Source organism: Plodia interpunctella, chromosome 30, assembly GCF_027563975.2.
Source record: "Plodia interpunctella isolate USDA-ARS_2022_Savannah chromosome 30, ilPloInte3.2, whole genome shotgun sequence".
NCBI classification, from domain to species: Eukaryota; Metazoa; Arthropoda; class Insecta; order Lepidoptera; family Pyralidae; genus Plodia; species Plodia interpunctella.
Window position 1 is genome coordinate 2,103,752 of NC_071323.1, and position 19,841 is coordinate 2,123,592.

At 35.8% G+C, this 19,841-nt stretch overlaps 1 protein-coding gene across 2 annotated transcripts in view; it reads right to left on the reverse strand.

Moving 5' to 3' along the window:
• Positions 1–19,841, reverse strand: part of sim (single-minded) — a 44,152-nt gene that overhangs the window by 5,794 nt on the left and 18,517 nt on the right. For both annotated transcript variants that reach the window (XM_053767385.2, XM_053767384.2), the window contains exons 2-6: positions 8,258–8,482; positions 7,404–7,579; positions 6,326–6,447; positions 5,404–5,524; positions 3,991–4,169 (exon numbers count right to left, since the gene is read on the reverse strand). In XM_053767385.2, coding sequence (XP_053623360.1) covers positions 3,991–4,169; positions 5,404–5,524; positions 6,326–6,447; positions 7,404–7,579; positions 8,258–8,432 — 773 coding nt within the window. In that variant the 5' untranslated portion in view covers positions 8,433–8,482. The remainder of the gene's footprint in view (positions 1–3,990; positions 4,170–5,403; positions 5,525–6,325; positions 6,448–7,403; positions 7,580–8,257; positions 8,483–19,841) is intronic.

Sequence of the window (19,841 nt, forward strand, 5' to 3'; positions counted from 1 at the left end):
ATACATTTCGGTCAACACCATTAAAAAACAATAATGACATCGTGTTTAGAAATGACACTTAAACAACTCTAATTTAGAAATGTTGTTTCTTTGTTGTTCCGTTCGTTTCCCGCCATAGAATAGAAGCCACACCGTAACGTTTCTTTGAATAAAAATCATATAAAGCTATCGAATTGTAAACACAATCCAATAAAGAACATTCAATATTACAGATAAAACAAACAAAGGTAGCTATCGCATCATATTTCAAAATACGATGGTGTCATTGAATCTATCGTAGACAAGGCCGGCGCAAAATAAGGTTTTATAGATGTAGGTATCCTGTTATTAAATAGTATATTTTAAGCTAAAATATGTGTTGTCACATGTTTGTCACTATCGCATTTTGCAATGCTTATTTGCAATTGACAGAACGGAACAAAACAGTTAATGTAAGCTTTATTATTTACATACATACATAACCATTTGTTGCTTCAAGTTAAGTTAAGTTTGTTATTTATGATTAGAAAGAAGTATCTACATAAAGGTCTACGATCCGTCAATTTTCTAAAAACTAAATAAATGTTTATTCATTTCCAAAATCATTCATAAAATTAACATTACCACAGTACAGATTAATTCGTTAAAGTCCTATAGCGAAATTAATTCTTGTCTTTGTTAAAAATTGAAAAAATGTAATGACACCGCGGCCGCGCCGCAGCGGTCGGGGCCCATTGAGATTCACCCCTATCCTAATATACACATTGAACGCTATGTGTCTATCTGTATGTACGTTATTTTGCACCAAGGCTCTGACGTGCAGATATGCAAAACAGCACACCTGGTCGACCAACTGCGAGTCATGTAAGAACTGTAAAAAGATACACGTGCTTTGTGCTTAGTTTGCTATCCTACTGTTAGTTAGATGCGAATTACTTGGGACTGTGAGCGCAGAACTCGATATTTTTGTTACCGTACTTATAGTTATACTAACAGCCCGGCTTGGTTTTGCTCAGGTATACCTAACTTTAACAAATTATACTACACGTAGACCTGCCTCTGTGGATTCTACCACTTTATATTAAAAAAAACTTAACAACAAAATCTGTTCCATAGTTGTAAAGATCTAAGAATACAGCGGGAAGCGGCTTTGTTTTATAGTATGTAGTGGTTAGTTGTTGCCCGCGACTCCGCCCACGGCAAAAAGTAGCCTATGTCACCCATCATTCCAACTATTTCCACACTAAAAATCACCTTGGTCCAATGCTCCGTTTTGACGTAAAAGAACAAAAAACAAACACAATTTCATATTAGTAACATTAGTATTACACATTCGTTTTTGTAGTCAGTAATTGGACAATTTTTTAACTTATGAAACCGTGGTGGTCCAGTGGTTAAGGTGCTCGCTGTCAACCGAAATGTTCCCAGCTCGAATCCTACTCACCGCCTCATGAGTTTGTAAACCAATCTGACTCGAAAATAATTCAACTTTTCGTGAACCATTTCCGCGATATCGAAGTGATAAAAAAATAGTGGAAAGTTCGAGATTCCGAGCTGCGATCCAGCTGAATTTATTAGCGAGATGTCTGAAATTCCTGCGCGAGCGAAGCGTCGTGTCGCGGCTAGTCTTCAGGCGATCGCCGTGGTCCGAAGGTCCAATACAAGCCGCGTTTCCTGGAACCGGTTATCGTCACAATACTGGTCGCGGTCGGCGCGCAGAGCTGAATACGTCTCGCTTTGTTCGCCTCCACTGTCACATACGGTTTTCATAATCGTATGCTACACAGACTTGGTAGATAGTCGTAAAAGTCATGTCAGATGCCTTTTGGCGACTTGAATGAAAACTGACACCGGTGTTAGAATTAACGCACTCGAAAGGAAAGGATGAAAATCAAAGCATTTCTGGAATAGGCACCGAGGCACTTTTTCACAATTTTAAATTATGTAGAATTTCTCTGAAAGCTACAAACTACTGGCATCGGTCCAGTAGTTTTTGAGTTTGTTCATTACAAACAAAAAAAAATATTTTCTCTGGAATAAGTAAATTTTATTCGAACGTCACATATTTTTTTTTACATACATAACTTTATTTTAACCTGCTACTTTATACAACTAAAATCAATTAAAACTAATAAAAACAAATTACTTAGAAAAGAATTATTTATTGTTGATAGATGTCACATTTTACTGATTCATTAATATAATGAATGTGTATAGAAGAAATAGGAAGTATATTAATGAATTATATATTTATAAAAATGCCAGTCCCTGCAAGTCGTTACTTTGTTTTCTCTTTATAAACATAGTATGGGTAGTATGGATATCATATTTTCCCATCAGAAAATAACATTCACGACTGAACGATATCTCGCGCGCGTTGTCGTGCGTCAATGGAAACGGTGCCGGTGCAAGTCCAGCGTTTATTGGTTCACGGCAATCATCGGGCGTGAGCCGTAACGTCACAATAGTTAGGGCTTCGGGGAACGAATCTGTACCGTGCGCAGGCGCAATGAGAGAGAACGAAGACGAGTTAAAATCAATGCGTTTTTTCAAAAATTATACCTTTATATGCACTTATTCACGTTAAATGTTACGTTATATATAGTATCAGCTTTTGCCTGTGGCTCCGCCCGCGTGTGTTTCTCAGCGAAAGCGGAACAGATGTGACTTTCATACAAATTTTCACCCCCCATTAAAGTCATTTGCAGGTTCGATCGACTTTTCATTCGACCTATAAAATACATATATATTTAAATGTAAATGAATGTCAACACTGACATTGTCGACGGTACTCCTGTAGGTATGTTCCTTGTACGTAAGCACATGTCTACAGTTCCCTCATTCGCTTCACAATTATTTTTAATTTATGCTCTTCATAATATTTAACTAGCCACGGGTACCAAAGTTGAGAGCTGCATTTGTTGGCAGTTTAGTAATTTCCAGCCATTCAGTTAAAACGCGCAGCAATGTTTAATATTCGTATAGAACAACGGATGCAATTCTTGTAAAATGAAATAAAAGAAATTGCCTGAAATCAGACATCACCGTTAAGTCTGTGGCGACCTCGGTGGCCAAATGGTCATCACGCCAGACTGCTACACTTGAGGTCCCGGGTTCGAGCCCCGGCCAGGTAAACATGGAAAATGATATTTTTCCATATGTATGCTTTTTTCTTAAACTTTAAAATTACGCAACGGATTTTGATGCGGGATTTTTTAATAGATAGACTGATTCAAGAGGAAGGTTTTAATGTATAACAAGCATAATATTGCATCTGTGCGAACCTGGAACGGGTCGCTAGTATGTTATAAAATATAGTTATCCTTGGGTTAGTATCCCATAACACAAGTCTCGAACTTATTTTGGGGTTAATTCCGTGGATGAAAGCGCCTAATAGACATAATACACAATATTACCAGTTAAAACCAGTTTTTACATAAAACGCGTTTTCCCTAGTTAAAACTAGTTTTTACTAAATGCCTTTGTAAAATTTATCACTAATATATCACCAATTTATCACTAATATATTTGATTTTTAGATTCCTGTGATTTGATTTCCATCCCTATATACATAAATTAACTAATTATGATGGACAAAATAGAAGACAAAAGACAAACGCAATTGACAATCTGTACCCTATGTCCTTCTTCATGCAAACTACATACTACAAAATTTCAAGAAGATTGGTTGAGTAGATAGAGCATGAAGAGGTAACAAACTAACTCACATTCGCATTTATAATATTAGTTAGGATTGATGTACCTGATTAGGAGTGATGTTAGTAGAGTTCTGCCTGCATTTTTCTACATATAGACCTTGGCTGACTCTATGACTTTTTTAATATAAATCCGACAATAACCAACTAGAGAATCAAGATTTTAAGAATAATATTAGTAAATAAGTCTCATGTTTGAGAATCGCGAAACATGAATCTGTGAGTATAATTTGAGCCAACGGCGGCGGTGAGATGCGAGTGGCCCACCACGAAAGCTACTACAAACAGTTGTTACCTTGCGTCCAGGAATATAAGTCTCATGTCCAGGGAAGCACGGAACATGAACATGTTTGAGTGTAGCTTGAGCTCTGTGACGGCGGATGTGGGCAGCGAATGGCCCACCGCGACGAGGCCCAGTGGTGCGGAGCCCTCGCCAAAACGGCGCGCCCGCAGGTACCCCGAACAGTGTATCACCTATAACAAACATTTTTTATTACAACCGGCGACCTGCCTGACGTCAACCTTCCTTGGGAATGCTATTGTTGCCTGTCAGCTGCCTTAGGCTGTGTGTGTCGCCTCGTACGACGGAATATATGGATTTGTCCTATTCTAGGGTGGAACACACACACAATCGACAAACTCCCAAACGAATACGGGGAGTTTGTGCCATAGACAAAACGCATAATAGACATACATACACAATATTACAGTTAAAACCAGTTTTTACATAGAACGCGTTTTCCCCAGTTAGAACTAGGTTTTACTAAATGCCTTTGTAAAAATTAAAATTTACCACTAATAATACATTTGATTTTCAGATAAAGCTAAAGCTTGTAGTGACAACTATCACTACAAGCTTTAGTTAAAACTGGCACAAGTTATAGTAATTTGGAATTGAAAACAATATATAGTTTTTAATTCTAGTTTTAACAAAGGCATTTGGTAAAAGCTAGTTCTAACTAGGGAAACCGCGTTCTATCTAAACACTGGCTTTAACTGTAACACATAGACAACATCCACTCGAGGTCGAAATTACTGTAAAATTTCTACAACGATCGAAACACCAAATTAAATCACATAGCTAATTCTCAATCAATTAAACAACCACTTACAAATACAAAATCCTTCAAAAACAATATTGTCCACGTGTACACTACTACACGACACGAGAGGGGTGTTATATATGGGGTAGCGTAATGGAGTGTTTGTTTTGCAATAGAATGAGCATGGATTTGTACAGGGTTTCAATGGAATGGGTGCGAATGCAAATATTTGTTCTATTTTGTTACGTTTCTAAGCAACCACACTCATATTGTGATTGTATTTTTTTAGGAAACAATCCGTTTCGAAGTTTTACAACACTCCTGAAATACAATTTTTAACAAAAATTGTCTTGTTAACCTGTTGAAGAAATTCCCTCGTCGCGAACCGATCCGCATGATTGAATTTGTGTTTACCAACAGGCCATGCCGACGCGAATGCGTGAACATTGCGTAGTATGTGTGATCTACCGGAATAAAAAGCCAATATCCGCCAAATATCTTGCGAACTTTTTGCCAATACAATTTTGTTTGTTTACCAAGATTTGCAAGTTAATTAAAATATTCAAGAATGGCCTGAATCGATTCTAGAAAAGTATGGTACAGCCGTGCCGCTTTCTGGTTCGACTTGTCGGAGGCCCCCAGATCAATAAAAAATGGTTCCTCACCTTGTATCCACCTGTAGTGAGGCCGGCGTTCCTCTTGGCGAGCACACACTTCATCCTGATGAAGAAGGCGCGCTCACACTCTATGTCCACCGTCGGCGCCCACGTACCGCCCACGGGGTAGCTGTAGGCAATAAATGTGAACATTTGCAACATTTACAGCAGAAACATAAGTTACTACCGCCCCGTCTCGGCTTCGTTCGGGTAAAAACATAATAAATTATACCCCTAAACACACACGAATCACACTATGCATTGGTAAAAATCGCATGAAAATCCGTGCAGTAGTTTTTGAGTTTATGGCCAACAGTCAGACGCAATAAGAAATAAACTTATTCGGCAATCGGCAAACACATTTAAAATCCAGGTAGAGGACAATGTTCTATAGAAAGAAAGAATAAAATATTTGACAAAAACATGAGTACAAATATACAAATTCATGTTCAACTGGATTAAACCTATATGTTTTACCGAACACAGTATGCAAATATAAATAAAAAAAGAGGAGCATTCTATCCACTACAAAAATAACAAACAAATTATAATTTATATTATTAGCTCTGAATTCTATCTGAGTCTATCATTAAAGAAATCATTCAAATGAAATTCAAATTATTTATTCAGAAATTAGACCTTCACAGGCACTTTTTCACGTAAATTTTTATATTGAATACCAATTTCTCACAAGCTACAAACTACTGGCATTTCGGAACGACCATTGCTGTGAAGAAACGCCGAAAGAAACTCATTTGAACATTGTGTCGGTCCCTATCATGCCAGAAGGGCTTACCATTATTATTGTTTCTTACGTTTTTGTTTTCTAATAATAAATCAAACAATTTTCTAATAATATAATAACATTTATCAGAGAGGTGCTTTTTAAAAAGGAATATAAAAAGGAAAATGCAAATTAGTAATTACTTACCCTATAGAAGGGTACTGGTGTCCGAGATATGAGTGTGGATGCTGCAGACTTAGAACAGCGCTCATCTCCTCGTGGTCCGACTGGTGGATGTACTCGTAGATAGAATTTCCTGTAAGCTCCACCTGCGAAAGTTGGTTCTAGTCAGAAAACTCGCCAGTCGCTTGGTAACTGACGCTGTACAGTCAACAGCACATCCTAACAAGCGTACGCATTTACAATTTTAGTATTAAGTATTAATATTTACATGTTATTTTTATTGTAAAATTTTTGCGCCAAAATATATATTTTTTTAAATTGCAGGAGTAGAATTTTTGTTGTAATTTTAAAATCGGCCGCTTGTCTGACGCCAGGTCTTGGGTATGCTAAAGCCTATCAGTTGACAAGGTTCAATATCGCTCAGCAAACTTATAATATGTAACTTCCGTGAGAGGATATGGTCCTTTCTAAGGCGGAACCACACGCCACAAATCCACCGCAATAACTGCATTGTCCTTCTCCATTTTTCATTTCTTCATTTGTTGTTCTCTCCATCCATCAACTCCTCAATCTATATATATAATCTCTTGCGTTACTGAGTGACTGACTGACAGACAACTCACAGCCGAAACTACTGGGCGTAGAAAGCTGAAGTTTGGTGTGTAGGTTCCTGGGAGAGTGTAGGGGAGCGCTAACTTGTTAGTGCGGATTTTTACTCACATACGAAGTTGTGGGCAAAAGTTAGTTCTTTATAAAATCAGGACTTAAAATGTATTCAGTTCAATTGGCATAGTCCCGATAGTTAAGAAGTGAGTGCAGTGTCCCGGTAAGACAGAAGTGGCTTCGATTCCTGCTCGAATCCAGAATTTTTTTTTTCATATAATTACTATTTTCGAAATTTGACGACTTCGCTGGCGCAGTGGTAAAGTGCTTGCCTCTGTACCAAGAGGTCCCGAAAAATGATATTTTACTGATTGGCCCGGGTATAGGATGTTTATCTATATATGTATATGAGTTAGTATTCCATAACACAAGTCTCGAACTTACTTTGGGGCTAGCTCAATCTGTGTGATTTGTCCTAATATATTTATTTATTGATTACCTGGCTGAGTCCAAGGTGAACAGAGGCTGTTTCGCTGATGTACATGATTTTGCCGTCTGGCGCGACCACGAAGATAAACCCGTCTAAGGTCTGGAGCAGGTGCGAACCCAGCTCCCGGATCGTGAGCTCCCGGGGCTGTAGAGGTGGGGGCGCCGCACCCCACGCGTCGCCCAGACCTAGCAGACAACAGAATGGTTAAACTAACAACGCTAGATCGGGTTGGTAGTCGTAAAATTCATGAGTGGTCGTTCCGAAATGTTACAGTAGTTTGTAGCTTTGGTTAATATCATTTCATTTAGAATATGACGTGGTGAAAAAGTGCCTGTGAACGCCTAATTTCTGAATAAATGATTTGACTTTGACAAAGACGATTCATGAGAATTGGCGCCGGTTGACACCGGTGTTAGCATAAATTTAATAAGAAAAATTAACGCTTGATAGCACCGGTGCTTATTACAATTGACAATAGCATATACAATTGACATTAACAATAAACGGTACTTATTACATTTGATGATACACGTGTACTTAATGTAAATATAATCATTGCAAGCACCTCTGAAACACTTGGCGAAGGTTATATAGACAGAGAACAATACATACAATAAATACGATATCTATATCTATATACATATAGTTCATTAATGCATACATTTATTGGTAACTTGGTGCGTAGCATGACCTCATCAACATCGACGTCCCAAACTGACCGTGACGTACGAAGAGGTGTGACGTGTGGCTGCGACGCACATTATCGTGTGTACTGTCCATTTTAATATAATTTTCGACAGCACAACTCCCAATCTATTTTCCAAATCCGTATTCTAACACTCGCAAAAGCAAAAACAACTCACCATCAGGGAAGACCTGTCTCATTTTAAGGTAGCTAGTGGTGAGCCGTATGACTGACGCCTTGTCGAGTTGTGAGGTGATCGCCGACGGCAAAGGCAGCAGCTTGGCCAGCTCCAGGAATTCTGTGTTCTCTTTCTCCCTCCGAGAGCGCGCCGCGTTCTTGCTCTTCTCCTTCATGATGTCCGCCGCGGAGAGCGGCGCGTACCGCGGTGAGCCTCGCCGGCTCGCTGTCAAAGAAAAACCCACTATTCTAACTTAATTCACTCATGTTGAATCATGTCGCCATTACGTGACTGGGTAAAAAAATAAATACATTATTTTATTTTATAATAAATAAACAAAATAATTAAAAGTCACTTTGATTGATCAGTTTTTTTTTAATGTGAATCGATAAATAAAACTAATAAGAACAAACTATTTTAAAAAATCAGTTATATTAATTACGTAATTTAAATATAGGGGGCGCTGTAGAAATTTGGCGCGGGGCGCAGCACTTAACAAAGTCGTAATGAGAGTTAGGTATACTTATTATTAATAGAGCAATATTGAATTAAAATACAGATTGAAAAATGCAGGATTTTAAAATTACAACCATGCCGTGACCGGTAGAGAAAAAAAAAGGCTAAAAAGTAGAAAGGGCACAACGCTTGACAGCTGCGGAATAACAAACTAACAACTGGAGAACGAGAAACTCTCAATTGACAGACAGTCATTTAAATATTATACTAAATTACAGACCATACATACAAATTGTATTTATTTGTATGGATATGGATAGATATACTTTGACGTAATAATATTTTTCTAATTTGTGTATTTTCTTTAGCTTTTTGAGATCCGATCCCCATAATACATATGCATCATTACCCAAGTGGTACCGTACGAGACAAGTTAATTAAAGAATTTTCATTCTAACCTCAACAAAAATTAATTACATTAAAAATACACGCGCCGGCCGCTAACGAAGCCTTGAATATGCAATGCCTGACGTCAGAACTCTCCACCTTTGACGGGAAACTATGCCAAGAGGACTCAGGCAGGAAAACAACAACCCTATGAATTATTCAACTAAAGCTAGGCTTAATACCGATAAATGACCTTGCTTCAGAATTGTGCGAGCAAACCCCCTTGCGTCCATAAACGCAACATATGGCGGCCATTTATAGCTGTTACTGGTCGTAAAGAGAACAGGAGGAATTTTGAAATTGGAATCAATCAGTTATTTTTGTTTTAAGGCCGGTGGCCGACAGAATTGTTGATTCCTATTTTGAATATAAAAAAAGAAATTATTTAATGAAAAAATAAATCGTAAAACATAGAATTCGCGGAGATTCTTTCAATAATTTTATAATCTTGTTCCAAAATACTATACTTTTGCTTAATTAAATACTTACTTAATTTTACTTCACATTTACATAAATAGAAATTAGTATGTCGTATTATATGTAAAAAATAATATATAATAAAAATATTAATACAAAAAAAAAAGTAGGCTCTTTACGCATAATATTGATCAATAATTTTTTCACCAGTGGTATATTCTCCTACGCTATAAGCACCATGACAACATGACATGCATGAAAATAGAAAGATTTAAATTTGAAAACGAAAAGGTAAATTCACTAAATTATGTAGTAATAGTGCTAATATTGTATGTCTGCGATCGCGAAACCGTAGTCGTAGCTTCTTGCTACGACGAGGAGCTACGAGAAAGTGTTACGGCCAAGCAATTTTGTAGCGAATTCGTGTTGAAATTAAAATGGTAGAATTTGAAATAATCACGGGAACTTTTCACAATATTTGACACGATTGGGTAAAAAATAAAATACATTTAGGTATTTCAAAAAACTATATTTTAAAAAATATTTAAAAATAAATGTAAATAATGAAATGACACTTTAATAGATAATTGCTATTAGGAACTGCAATGGAGGAGACCTTTACCCTAGAGAGGGGTTCTTATTCAAAAGGGAAAAGATATAACTCTATAGCATATAGAAGTTTTATTTTTATAAATTCCACATTATGCATTAATTGGAAAGATTTAATTAATTAATTAACACTTACATAATTAAAATTCCACTAATAATATACTTATAATTAATGATTTTGTTAATTTGTAATACTTATATACTTCTTTTTTTAACAAAAGATTTTGTAATATGCATGAAATATAATCTTGTAATGCATGTGAGTGAGAAATTAACCAATAAAAGGTTTTTTATTTATATATTTATTCATTTATGCAAACTGCAAAAGCTATTAGGAAAGCTTTTTGGTCCAGCTTTATTTTACTTGCAATGTATGTCGCTATGTCCCTAAATCTCGGGTGGATTCTTCTATTTGTATGTTTGGAATAAAAGTATCTGATTTGAGATTTATATCTAAAAATATAACATGCGAAATATATTTAATTTATTTTTATTATTATTATTTGCCGACACCTACAAAATGAATGACAGTACAAGAACGACAATCGTACATGTGCACTGCATATGCTAATTTATTCATAATATTTATATATATATGCGTTATGCATAATATTGCAACTTACGTGTCTTCTGCTTGATGTCAGTCGTATAGATGCCATGAATGTTAAACATTTTTCTGCACGGATATTTCATTTTTATTTTGAAATTTAAATTTAGAACTTACACTATTCTAGAAGGCACTGGCACATAAATGAAAGTTAATTAAAAATTGCACCTAACTCGAACAGGTTCAAATGTGTACTGATACTGGCTGCAAAATATCCTTCCTATTTTAATGTCCGTTTCCGAAAAAAAAATATACGACAGGTACCATAGACACAATGGGACACAAAATGGGCGGCAAATAGAGGGCCCGCATTGTGATGTGACGTGTTTGATTTGACGACTTTATTGATAAACTATTGTGAAAAGATAGTATTACATAACAGATTGTTTTGATTGTGACGATGAGATTTGCGAGGTTTGTATTGATAAAGGAGATTAAAAGAGTTTTTTTTAACAGCTTCAGAGTCGTACCACCGCGAGTAAACATATTAAAATGAGTCTTGTACAAATATTGTTATAAACACCAGCAAATAATTATTACTAATCAAAATCAAAGGCACTTTTTCACGTCAAATTAATCATGTAGTACTAGCTGCGCCTCGGGGATTCGCTCCCGTGGGAATTTCGGGATAAAAAGTACCCTACGTTATTCCAGGTTCCAGGTTATATTCTACCCGTGTACCAAATTTTCATAATAATCCGTCCTGTAGATTTTGCGTGAAAGAGTAACGAAACATGTACATCCTCAGCAACTTTCGTATTTATAATGTTAGTAGGGTTTCTCAAAAACCTGCAAAGTACTTGGATTTCGAAATGACAATGGAATTTTTTCAAAGTTAAATTTTAAAAATTTACATGTCATGTGGGGCTTTTTGCATCTATATGCCTACTTAATATAGAAAGTAAGTATAAAATCAGACACCAGTGTTAGCAATACAATTGGAAATATTATTTAATCTGTGGCAATACCAAACAGGCTAACAACGTAAACGAATTTCAAAAGTAATTGTTGGGACTTTAAAAGGTACCTATACGGGAAATGGTTGTAAGCAAGGTATATATAAAAGCACGGTATATAAATGTAAACGTATGTACTTACAACCATTTCCCGTATAGGTACCTAAAAATAGGTAAAAATAGTAACCTAAATGAACTACGCAACATTATTATTAAGATGGTAACCACAATTCTTCCCAATAAACCTACTTACGAATAATGCATCAACTTGTAATGCAAAACTATAAAATTGCAATTTGAATATTACGGAATAGCAGACGATTATTTAAAGGCATCAAAGATATCATTCATATTAATACAATGAGCGTAATTTATGCGCTGTCACACGTCGCCTTTGATTCTGGACCCACTATCTCAGTTTGAAAGGAATAAAATCAATAAAAAGGCACTCGAATGCACCACGTTACAATATTAATAAACCCCTATTACTGTTATTTAAAATCTTTTTGTGAAGATTGATAGAAAGAAAATATGTTTATTCGACAAAAAATACATGTTACGTTGTCAGATTAATACAAATTTAGTTCGAGTAAAAACAAAATTAGTTTACAAGGTTTTATCGAAAAGGACGACGCTCAGCATGTTGTTGTGGAAGAAGTTACAAGCGCTGATTTATAGGTTAAAATAAGTAACAAAACAAAAACTGTAAACTACTTAATCCCAACTAATATTATAAATGCGTAAGTAAGTTTGTTACCTTTTCGCACTATATTTACTCAACCAATATTCTTAAAAGTAGTTATCTTTTATCCCGGAAAAATAACGCGTGAAGAGTCGCGTGATTTTCCCACGGGAGCAGTTAGTTGGCGGGAATTCAGCCATTGTTTTAGTTCTAACATGTATTTTTCCGGGATGAAAGGTATATTAATGTCCCTATTGCCTTCTCCGTACTTCAAACTACGTATGAAAATTTCAAGAAGATTGGTTAGATAGATAGAGCGTGTAGAGCTAACAAACAAACTTACTTTCGTATTTATAATATTTAGTAGGATAGGTTTAATTAGTAAGATTAGGATTTACTTTCATACATGTTGTATCAACTTGAGCATCTGTACTACAAATTTGAATGAAAATCATTGGAAACTACATTTCCTCTATATGATGATGGCTATTCAATAATTTATTTCATTTGAACGCCTTTTCCTTATCAGCTTTTCTCCAATTTCATGCGGCAGAAAATGACAATTATAGAAATTTGAATCCGGCCAAAATTTGAAGCCGCTGTTGTGGAGGGTCGCGAGGGACTGTCGAGTGCATACTTCAGGTCGCTCCACCTTCCGTGGATACATTTTTGCGTAGGATTTATTTAGGTACTAGCTGCGCCCTAGGGCTTTGCTTCCGTGGGAATTTCAGAATAAAAAGTTATATTGTATTTTCCCAGATTATATTCTACCCGTATACCAGATTTCATAACATTGCGTGAAAGAGTAACGCGCGTTTAATACCTGTTTTAAGAAATTAATATGAAACGCCAAAGTTTATAACTAGTCATAGGAATACTGTATATAAAAACTAGGACCAAAATAAGCATGTTTTTCTGTAATTTATGGGTTAAATGGAAGATACAAACGTTGAATGAAAACATGTCAAATAAAAACTTGAACAAAACTTAAATTAATTATATTGTTTAACACCGGAAGACAACATACTATGATTGAATCCTAGTCTGTTGACTTCCGGTGCATTGCCCTGCGGTCATGCGGCAACGTGTCGAAAAGGCTGGCAGCATTGTCAATTTGTACTGCAATGCTAATAAGCTACTTTCAAATTTAAAATAGACGCTGGACACAAAAAAGAATTGAGCGAAGACATCATTTTAGTACATTATTATTTATATTATTACATGTCCATAGCTTTTTTTCATTCTTTCTTTCAAAAAGGCGCGCGTATTTGACGTGATAACGCGTAAGAAAGAAAGATAATTTATTTCTTCGACAAATTATTTACAGTTTTATAATGGCGTACGCGTTACGCGTAGATATTTTAAATTTTAATTTAAAATTCAAAAATTTCGCCCGAGTCGCTAGATGTGATAAAACCGGCATTGTGTAACGGAACACCGACCCTCGACGGTATAAGCCGTGATTATTATAATTACTCTTAATTTTTTTGTACACACACGTGCTGCGGATGCGGGGCTCTACTACGGTGGTCTGCGCTGGTGTGTGCGAACGTGGAACAAGGGGCGACCGAGGTTTGGTGGTACGGTCCCTAATTTATATGAAATATGCATTATTTCCCGATTACGTTCGAGGTTGTGATGTCGCGAAGCCCGGGTTCAGCGTAAAAAAAGCCTTAAAATTTCGAAGATTCGGCTGTGATTTTACAACCGGCCGCCTGTCTGACGACAAGCCTCCTTGGGAGTGATATTAGTGCTATTGTTACCTATCAGCTGCCTAGGCTGTGTGTCCCTTAGTCGCCTCGTACTACATCCACAGGAGAATATGGGGTGGTCCCATTCTAGGGCGGAACCACACGCCACGATGAAATCTTTTCTACAGCGAACAGCTAATAAAATTGCAAACTTCCAAAAATGTGTAAAAAAGGAACATAAATATTGGACTTTCCATATTAAGTCCGATACGTATTATATTTACTAATTTTATTTACCCAAAAGGCTTGTCCATATTCAAAGCGTCCGGGCATTATTAATAATATTCCAATTAATCACATGGTTATATATTTTTCTTTTAACCTAAACCCTAACTCTTTTAATAAATATATGTCACCCAAGACGTAAGCAATCAAAGAATAGTTTTTAGACAGTGGAGTAAAAAGATGAAACTTAATCGCTCGCCAGTTCGCCAACATATGCAATGGATTATCCAACCAGCTCAATTGGATAACAATCACCTGCAAGGACTTAAAAAGATTACGACATTTCAAACCCAACTTATATTATGCATTTCTTACGTGGGAACCCAGTGACAAGTCTATAAATCCCGCGCAAAGTCAATATCTATGGTTTTGTTCTTTTTTTTTGTGTGTGCCGGACATCTTTTGTTTCTGGCCGCAAAGGACGCACGTGTCTATGGCAGGTTTTACGGTTTTGTTTACTTTTTTTTTTTGGACACCTGTAGTTTCATTCGGTTTGTAGGCGAATATTTTTTTTTGTATTGAGCCTGGGAAAATAAGCTTGCGTATTGTTCAAAAACGTAATTCCGTCAATGAATGAAGTAAATTATATAACTTAACATTATTAATAAGTTGGAAAATTGTGTAATCCATATTATGGATGTAAAAGTGTATTTGTTTGTCCATCTTTCACGTCAAAACGGAGTAACGGATTGGGGTGATTTTTGGTGTGGAGATATTTGGGCAGCTGGAGAGTGTCTTAGGTTAGTTTAGGCGGAGCCGCGAGCAACAGCTAGAAAATAATATACATATATGTTTGAGTTCTTATATATTTTTTGTTACTTTCATAATTAATTGCATCAGTATTGGTTGTAAGTACTCGTATATGTTGTTGACGAAAAAATCATGTTATAGGTATCATGTTACATATACCTATGTGTAAATGCTAATTTAGGAGATAAAATAAATAAATAAAAATCATTTATTTCAGGTTTAAAAACCTATATAGTGTTAGTAACAGAGTGTCTTACAAACTAACAGCGTTAAATCTTTCTACAATTTTTATATTAAATGTTATATATTTATTCTATAAATAGGTAGCATTGTTAAAATTCAAATACATTTTTCTCATGACGAAAAAACATGTCGGTAATTGTATCTAAAATACTGCAACAAACGACCCCCTGTTGCTGCGAGTACTACGAAGGCGTGTGAATTTGAATTTAGAACTCTATGGAACAGTGCGTACCATTCCTGAGTCATACCTTAACCGGCCAGTAAGTAATGAATGAAAGGAAAAAAAATCCTCGATTCCCACGTTCACAACACTGGCCGAAATAAGTAAATTTTGAGACAAAACTTTTTTTTCTTGGCTCAATATTGTAAATCACAAGTAATTTTTGCACCTCTTAAACGAAATTCGACTTTAAAACATGGCAATATGGTTGAAATTTGAACTCTTCTGGAGGTTAACTTGGTTGGTGTGACAATTTCACGCCTCAATGCAAATGTATCCATTGTATTAAATACAAAATTAGTATAAGTACAAATGGTGAATAATACGTATTTAATTTTGGAACAATTTATTTTTTCTGTATTTTTTTTTTTTTTTGTATTTTATTTATCTTTAATTCTCTTTCTCTAGTCTAGCAATTTCAACCACAAAGCCTGTAAAATTGTTGTATTTTACAAATTGACCAATTAATTATTCATTGATTGATCCAACAATGACAATGCGTTGCTAACGGAATTGTAAAGTTAATTCTCATTTAGAAGAAAAACCTAATTGACGTTTTTCTTTTCTGTGGCTTTATGTACTGAAAACAAAATATTGAGTTTTTTCTTGTCTTTATAGACTAATAATCGAAGCTAAAATAAGTACCTATTGTCACTATTGCACTTTAAAAATGGACAGAAAGAGACAAAAACATTTTAGCTTAAAGTGCGCTTTAATTTTTTTAAAGCTTAAGTACTGAAAAAAAATAATTGACTACTGCTGGAATATCCACATTCTTGCTGATCCATGGTCTATGGTATTCCCTCTACATTTGTGGTGTTTTCTATTACTTTTCACGCAATAACAATCAGCCTAAACAACGTTATACAAAATGTTACAAAGTAGCGGTGAAATACATAGCCACCTTCTGCGTACGTGCTTCCTGCAGCGAAAAGCTGAAGGTATTTGTGTTAATATCACGTCCGATACCACATTGTTGTATGGTGACGCCGTGGTTACTAAATTTGCACTCTTGCATGATATTTTCAAACACATATAATTTATTTTCCGTGCTTAATTGTGTACAGTCGAAATCAGATTAAACTAGCTCATCTGTGGTAGTTATAGGTTAGTTTTGTATGGTACAGACGGGTGTAGGGTTCCCGGATGACAAGATTTTTCCTGACGTGTCAAGAATTTGTCTGTGCGCCGGCATGTGTCTGAGTTCGACAGTGTGGAGCTAGCATAAAGCGAAGACTCACTTATTCTTTATTTAAATGTCGTTCATTAAACAAAACGATTGGCTGCGGTTCGCGCCAGATGTTCGGCGGGATTACCGCCCTCTAGTCATAACTCCTGCAAACTAATCCTGTAATCTCTCAACAGAACGTAATGCCAACATAAAGAAAGAATGACGGATGACGTTTCCGTAAATTACTGGTGTTTACACACCTTTGCCCTGGCTGTGGGGTCTGTAGCTCAGGCGATTAGTGAACGTTTTCTGTGGAGGAAGTGAATCAGCAATCTATTACTATTATTATAAAGAGGTAAGCGTTTGTCAGTTTGTATGTTTGAGGCGGGTAATCTCCGAAATTACCGGTCCGATTTCAAAAATTCTTTCACCATTAGAAAGGTACATCATCACCAAGATTGCTATAGGCTGTATTTTATCTAAAATTCCCACGGGAGCGAAGCCCCGGGCAACATCTAGTAAATTATAATGTTTACAAGCTTGCAATCATATGCCCCTATGTTTATTCGGGTGGAATTATGCAACACAATTTTGAAGCAGATATCTACGACCGAGTGAGATGAAATTTTGTACACACGTTTAGGTTGGATTAAAATGCATTATTATTATGATAAGCATGACCTGATAGTGCACCCAGGAACGGCACCAGACGTGGGAACGCCCATGATTTTTTTGTCACACATTGAAAATTGCAACAAGATCTCTCTGACAATTAAAGCTTGTGTCTAAAATAACATATTTGTATAAAACGTATTGTTTCCAAGCATGGAACTATAGGATTATGAAGGCCTACCACGAAACAAACACGTAGCACGTTACTAATGCTGTCTATTCCCATATCGTGTACGCATCGTGTAAAGAATATAACCCTATAGGGCTTGTGGACGCAATGACGTGCTCTTTGGACTTTGGAGAAAAGGCTGTGGTGAAGTTTATTGCGCCGCTTCTTCGTCTTCACACACTACTATCGTAGTTGCAGTAGTCTTACCGCCTTATTAATAAACATTTAATTCTCTGATCAGGCTTGGAGTAGTTTTTCTTTGTTTTGTCCCTCTCTCTCTCTTTTCAGCATTTGACATTGAAAGAACGAGACAATACAAAGAACTTTTCCGAGGCTAATCAGAGAAATAAATTTTATCAATAAGGGGATTATTTTTTGACCTCAATAAGTGATGTATAATCATTTAGAATTTGAATTTGCCAACTCTTTCATGTGTTGGTGTTCATCAGATTACTCACTGGGAAGTCCTTAAGAGGCAATCACATAGTGCCGTATTCCCATACAAACGTAGTCCCCTGATTTCTCCCCAGATAGTGATAATAGAGCAATGATTTTTTATCAACAAATAGCTATGGTACCTATATTCGCATGTCTCTATGTTTAATTTTTCATAATTTATATAATAAAAGAGATATTAACTTTCTTGAACATGAAAATTTGATAAGTTTTTATAATGTGTTCAAACATCTAAAAAACAAATATAACGACATTATATTAGAAAAAGAAAACATACAAACATAGCTATAGCCTTATTTTGATTATTAATGAAAAAATAATTAAAATCAGTGTAGTTCCGAAGGAGAAATCAGGGCAGCGAAACTTTGATTTTGTGCACTTTTCATATATATTTTCGCTTCGAGTTGCAGTTGTACAAGTTGTACTAGATTACTGGAATAAAAGAATTTTTTTTTTCGTCCTCCATATTTTTCATCACATTTTTGCGGGACAGTCCTGACTTTCAGGATGCGTGCCGATGGTCCAAAAATTTGTCCCGATTTCATAACGTATTATGGTAGCTTAATTATTTTTTTTAATCTCGGTCAGTTGACACGTTTTGTTGTATATAATAGGTGAATTGTAAGTTTGGCCCAAGAAAGTACTTTCACATAGCTCCACTCCATCCTCCATTTTTTAATGACTAGATAATTGACTGATAAGGCAAATAAACTTTAACCCATACTAAATGTAATCTCAAATTTAAAACTGACATTAAGTACTTTACTTACCTACTTGAAAATCACAAAACTTCACAACTGACTGTCCGAAAATAGGCATATCATAGACGAAATGTAAGAAAAAAATATATAACCCATTTGAAATTGGAAGTCAAAAAATGCGGCAAGTATCACGCACAGAAGTGATCTATAAAGATTTGTGTTTCGAACGTGCGCCCGCGCCTAACATGGCGGTCTTTTTCACATTTTTTCCCCCTTTTATTTGTTGTTTCGATGCTATATTTGTTTTTATTGCATCGGAATGCATTATAGTAGTCACGGATTCGCCATTAACCAGGATTTGGAGGTGTCGAGAAACTACGATTTTAAAAATTTTACCAAATCTAGTCGTACCTACTAATATTGTAAAGTGAAAAGATTTGTATTTTTGTTTGGAATAAATAAACTCAAAAACTAATGGGCCGATTTCGATAAAATTCGGCACAGAGATAGACGATAACTTGGGCTATTATTTATTATGGTTTTACCCGAGTGAAGCCGGGACTAACCTCTAGTCAGGGTACGGTTTGGGGATGTACGGGTGCCTAAGTAACTTGTGATAATAATATACTTAGGTATATTGTTGATTCGTACAATTCGATTAATTTATTGTTTTTCACAATGAACATGCAACAGATACAGCTCTTTTTATATATTCAAAAAATCGTTAGGAAATCAATTATTAATTGTTTCTATTCATTTAAAAAAATATATATTGTCATATTTTGTACAGAGTCATTCGATTACAGCCACTTTCACGACCTTTGAGGCGATTTTAAAAGTTATGTGTGTGTGTGACAACTTGCCACAAGATGATAGTAGTCAGGATCAAAGAAAAACAAAATCGAATTGAAAGAAGGAAAAATCTAAATACATGGAAAACATCTAAAGAATTCGATTTTTACGTGTCGAGAAAGAAAAAAACTGACACTTCATAGCGGCTGGCCCACAGATATAAGTCTTCTAACTGTGGGCTGGCCATTTTTTACGTTTTA